The sequence below is a fragment of the Lynx canadensis genome, chromosome A2 (genome assembly GCF_007474595.2).
Source record: "Lynx canadensis isolate LIC74 chromosome A2, mLynCan4.pri.v2, whole genome shotgun sequence".
Classification (NCBI taxonomy): Eukaryota; Metazoa; Chordata; class Mammalia; order Carnivora; family Felidae; genus Lynx; species Lynx canadensis.
Genome location: NC_044304.2, coordinates 110,154,667 through 110,160,666, shown reverse-complemented (window position 1 = coordinate 110,160,666; position 6,000 = coordinate 110,154,667). Strand labels below are relative to the sequence as shown.

The 6,000-nt window shown below is 31.2% G+C and overlaps 1 protein-coding gene across 1 annotated transcript in view; it reads left to right on the top strand.

Annotated features, from left to right (window-relative positions):
* Nucleotides 1–4,983: 4,983 nt before the first annotated feature.
* The window catches only part of SNX13 (sorting nexin 13), an 85,364-nt gene continuing 84,347 nt past the window's right edge, over nt 4,984–6,000 (top strand). The window contains 2 exon segments of the mRNA XM_030308054.1: nt 4,984–5,015; nt 5,017–5,071. Of these exon segments, the coding sequence (XP_030163914.1) occupies nt 4,996–5,015; nt 5,017–5,071 (75 nt within the window). The 5' untranslated portion in view covers nt 4,984–4,995.

Sequence of the window (6,000 nt, the reverse complement as noted above, 5' to 3'; positions counted from 1 at the left end):
TGAGTATTTTGTTGTTACTATGTGTGTGTGAATGTACATATATGTTTGTGTGTGTCTGTATTTTTAAGATACATTTATGTAATTGTGGAATGAATACCTTTGAGTTCTTTTTTTTTTAAGTTTATGTATTTTGAGAGAAAGAAAGCAAGCATGGGCACCAGTGTGGAGGGTGGGAGAGGGAGAGAATCCCAAGCAGGCTTCTGGCTGTCATCGTGGAGTAGGCTGACATGGGAGTCAAATTTTCGAACCGTAGTAAGATCATGACTGACCCAAAGTCAAGAATTGGGTGCTTAACTGACACAGCCACCTAGGCACCCTCTTGAGTTCTTTTTAAAAAATCTTTTGAGACCCCAAATTTGGAAGAGCTATTTGAACCTATAGGTTTAGAGAACTTAGCTGAATTGAATAGCATATATAAACTGTGTCCTGAAAGACCGTGTAAGATACTCAAGAACTGACTTCTAAATGTACATAACACCACCCACCTCTTTCACAATAGGGTTTGAAAGTTATGTGTAGCCATTTTATAGGGAGTGCACCCACTGTTTGTAGAACAAGTGAGAATCAAACATTTACCTCAAGGACTATTCCTAAAACTATATTTCAGATTGATATTTTCATCATTATTGCTTAGATATGATACTATATACTGAAGCAATTAGAAATAAGCCATAGGAATTAGATAAGTAAAATTTTGAATATCTTTGTTGATGATAAAGATGACTGAAGACTTTATAGGTCTACAGCCTTCTTTGCTTCATAAATTAGACTTCTTTGTTACAAATTAAGACCAGAGCAGCATGGTTGCATAACTATATGGTTGCACCTCTTCTCTATAGGCTCATGATTGATTTTACCGATTGGAAAGGAGACTGTTTTGACATGTTTCTCTGAAAAGGAGAGATTTCTTCTGTTCACTAAATGAATAAAACTTTGGCAAAAGTGATGGAAAAGGATTTCAGAATATTTTCCAATATTTCATAAAGGGAGGAAATTGCAACTTTATTTGTCAGCAGGAGCTCTAGGATCCTTTGGAAGGTGGAGGAGTGGAGAATCATTTCTCTTACACGAAAGTGCTCCATATAAAGTTTTGGAAAAGGGGAAGGGTGATGAGTCCATTCTTTTCAGAGTCATGGTAACTTTTCTTGTTCCCTTTGTGAGTCTGCAGATTTATCAAGTAATCTCAAAATATTTTTTAGACACTTCTAAAGTTCTGTAAATTTTTAGATAAGATGGAATTTTGAAGGGTGTGTGAAGGCCACTAAAACTCTTTGGGTAGATAATATGAAGAGTCACATGGTAGGGTCTGAAATCCTAAGTTGATATTATATCATAAATTGATCGGATGTTCTGTCCCAGGTTGTTGATCTCCATGAAATTCCCTGCTATAGTAAGGGAACTTTAACTTAAATACTAAGGGCCTCCCAAAATTGTCTCAGGGGGTTAGTTAATTAAGCATTTCTCAATTAACTCTGTTATGGTCAATGAGTACCATAATTCCTGAATCACATCTTTCCTATTTTGTCTTTAACTACAAAGAATGATTGTCTTTTCTTTAATGTAACTTTGTATGGTTTAATGCTTTATGAATTGTAAGAACGAAAATAGGTTTTTAAATATCAATCTTAAGTAAAATAATTACATTCCATATACTAACCATTTCTTAATTTTAGTGCTTTTTTATTGTGCAAGTTTTTAAAGTTATTTTTTCCCCTTAAAAATGCAAGTTTGAGAGGAATTAATACATTTCCTATGGCAACCACCTTTTGCTTTTGTTCTGCAGTTTGCCCTTCTACATTGTTGCTAATGTATATATTTTGCTTATAGTCAAAGCTAATTCCTTATTTTCTAATAAAAAAACTTTTGGAAGGAAGATCATTTAGGGATTTTTTTGTGTGTTTTTAAAAAAATTTGGGGGATGCTATTGATATATTATGGGCTATTTCATGTAGTTCTGTTGTATCGGATGATACAGTCATTTGTAGCATCTGATTTTACTTAAACCTCAAGGCTGAAACTATTAATTAGGTTCTTTGTAAGATCAAACTGTTCCTTCTCTTACTTTCCTACTATCATACTTTGGACAAAGGTTAGTGTTTTATCAATCTGTTTCATGATAATATTTTGTTAGCACTATTAACTTAATGTAAGCATTTTATTGTGTCTGTAAATGTACATATCACTAGATAAAACTGAAATATGGGGCCAGCTTGATTCTTACTAATAATAGCAGATGCAAGACAGGTGAAATTTTTGGTAATTCTGAGGCCAGCCCTTTTAAAAAGAAACAAAAATAGAATTGATGACATGGGCTCGTATGACTTGTTTTTCTCCACTCCCTTTTCTGCGTTTGTGGTGCTTATACTAAGGAGCAGATAGCCACAGAAAGCAGAGAACTTTGAGAATCTTCCTTTCAGTAGTTGAGGCTGACCATAGTTAATTTTTCACAGTTCCCTTGTCACCACAGCCTTTGAATCATTGGAAGATTACTCCAAGATCATTGTAAAGTTAGAATTTGATGTTTTTTTTTTTTTTTTATGGATTTCCTATCTACTTAGTGGTGCTGAGATTTAAGTGGTAAATTTTAAATATAGAAAATATTGATAACGTTTAGTAAATACAGTAAAGCAGTTCTAAACCAGTTTTGTCTTACCGCAAATCTGTAATTATTTCAAAACAATTAGCCTTTGGGATATATTTATATGTATCTTTAATTTCCAGTCTGACTTTAAACTATAAATTAAATCTCTTTTTTTCCTGTATAGCCTTTATTTATTTTATTTCCATAGTGGAAATTATATTACTATCTCACATTAATCAGTTAACTACAGAAACGTGTGATTTTAGCTATGGATTTAGATCCTATTTGTCTTTGGTTAGCTAACCTACTTACTTATTGAGGGCTGACTTTCCTAAAGTTTGAACTTGTTGCCCGGGATTCTTTATGAAGTATATTGTATAAAAACTTTGAAAGGCACTCTTGTGTAAATTCATAAAATATTTATAGTTGTTTTAAACTTCAGAACATAACAAAATTGTCAGTTACTTGCCTTGCCAAAGTCAAAAACTGACTTTTTAGTGAATGACAGGGCATCTATTAAACCTGAAAAATACATTTGGTAATAGATGTGTTAACTTATAATAAAATTTTATTTTTGTATCTAAAATTAATTTTTCCCCCAGGGGTTTTGTGGTTACTCTCCTGTTTGGAAAAACAAACTCAGAGAAGTACCTAGAACAGTGTGAACACTCATTTCTTCCTCCAACATCCACTGGGATTCCTAAGGTAAATAGAGTAAAGGAATGTGTGAAACCTCAAAGTCCTTTTCTATGCGGTGATGATAATGTGATCACCTGTATATGGCTTGGCAGATTTTCCTGTAATTCACTAACGCTCACTGTCAATTTATGGCAGATTTCCTGATCATGCTTAGAAAATGCATTTTTAAAAGATTACTTGGAAAACTTTTTTAATGTTAGATGTTAAAAAGTGGAAATGCAAGTTTTAGGAAAAGATAGAAATTTGGGCCCTCATCCTGCTATCTTAACATAAGATTTCAAAATTTGGAATGAAGTAAATTACATAGAAACCGGAGAGAAGAAAATGGGCACTTTTCTTTAACTGACTTGGAAAATACAGCTTGCAGTTAGGCTATGCAGTATCTATAATTTTAATAATTTAGGCCCAGTTTTATATATATATATATATATATATATATATATATATCCAACATCTTGAATGTTGGTATATTTATTTTTTATATCAACCTATAAAAATAAATTGGAATTCAGTATTATAAATAAGCTTCAGATTTGCATTGCCTTCAATTGTTGGGTATTCAGGATGGTTTGTCTCATCTTGTATGAAGAGAGACAAATGGTCTGGAGTTGATACCTGTATTTTAACTTTACATTTATTAACTTGTCCATTATGTGCGAAGATGTAGGAGATGCAGAGATAGTAATATACAGTATTATTTTATATTACTGAAATAAAAGAATTTCACCCCACCCTAGTAACTTTCATATTAATAATTTTTTTTCTTCTAATACTTAACATTTAAAATCTCTTTGAGACTTTCTTCTGCCCTCCTTTAGAATTCCTGTTAATATGTATTCTTTTGAGTTTGCTCACAAATCTTTTCAAGGAAATGAACCTTTTCTTTTTGGATTGTTTCTTAGCCATCCATTACTTTTCATTCATTGGAATGGTACATAATATAGGATGGGAAATATGTTAAAAATTAATATCCTAAATGGAAATAATAACAGTCAAGACTAGCTAAGTCTTATAATCTGTTTTTTAGTACATCATATAAAAAGAGTGATTTTCATTTGCTATTTCTAAAATGATTTATAAGTATGTTTTATGAAAAAAGTCTTAGCAGTTGCATGTTATAATTTGAAGCCTATGTTTTATATATATATTTGTGCTTTGCTATTTGTTCATATTTTTAATTGAAGAGTGTCCCACTGATTTTCACTGTTTTTCGAGTCCACTGATCTTTCTGAAGACTACGGAGAAATAGAGGAATTCATTTTCTTTAGTTGCTAAAAAATCATCCCTAAATAAAGTTAATTAAAATATATTCATTTGGCAGCTGTGTATAGGCTGGGAAGGGAGAAGAGGAGAGTTTAATAAAGACAATTATTAATTTGACTCACCTGAAACACTAACTTAGGGCTTTGAAGTTTAATTGAAATACAGCAACAATATCTTTTCAGTTTTCTCACATTATAAATAATACTTGCTGATTTTTTAAAAATTTTTGAGGATAACAATAGAATTTTTTCTGGGTGTCTAACTTTGTTAGAGAAACTTTGAGAGCTGGTGTTTGGTTTATACCAGAGCCTTAAGAAATAGGGCTATTATTGACTGACTTGAAGATGACAGGAAAGTTACAATGAATATTCAGTTAGAAGTGAACTATAGAGATTTTAAATTAAGAAACTGTGCAGTAAAATGTTATTATTTTCTTTAAGTGCTTAGAAGAAATGAAACGAGAAGCCAGGACTAAAGATTGATAGAAGATTGACAGGTGCCAATATAATTGATGAACCTCTTCAGCAAGTGAGTTTTCCTTTGTGGTATTTGCATACCTTGTATCGTGTAATAAGGTTTATTTCTTTTGAAAATACTAGGAAATATTTTTTGTTATATATGTAATATGCTGGAAATTTATTATGCTGTCCTTGGATCCTGTATTTAAACATGGTACCTTATTTGAGAAATCATTCATAATGAAGGGGTTTATGTAATATTCAAGCCTTTTGTTTGAATTTGCGTTTAGACAAAAGTTTCTTTGATAATGTTTCTAATTATTTTAAAGTTAAAATGCTCTTTAGCTGATGAACAAGCTTAGTGGTTTGGTAAATCAGATATTTTTTCCTATTGTTTTTTAAATGGATATACCTGATTTGATTAAAAAAATATTTAAAAATTAGATTACAAATTTTTTTCTCCTCCCAGATATTTTTCATTGATGTTTATTTAATTATATGAATATTATGTGTACTTTAAAATTCTAACATTTCTTTTGTAGATGAGCCATATTTAGTGTACCTGATTTTCAAAATAATACACATCAAGTTGTATTATTTGCTATTTATAGGCTGCTTTAATACTGTTGCAGTATCCAAGGTCCTAGAATTAAGTGAACTCCTTTGTCTTTTTTGGTAATTTGACTGCAGTATATTTGAAGATATACTTGGAAAAGAGGTTTCTTTTTGAGAATTAGGGTCATTTGGTATTATTTTGCACCTCATTCCATTGAACTAATTAAACTCTTGATTGTATCATGGCACTGAAAATTTATGTTTTTTGCAGACTCTGTCTTTACCTGAATATGGGTGGGGATTGACCACAGATAAGGCAGTTTTTTTTAAATCACAGTTTAGTGTGTAGAGAGTAAATATAAATTGATAAAAAATCCTTTCAGGTTTTAATTCGCCACTGATCCTTTTTAAATCCTAAAGCTGTATTTTTCCCCAATATTTTTG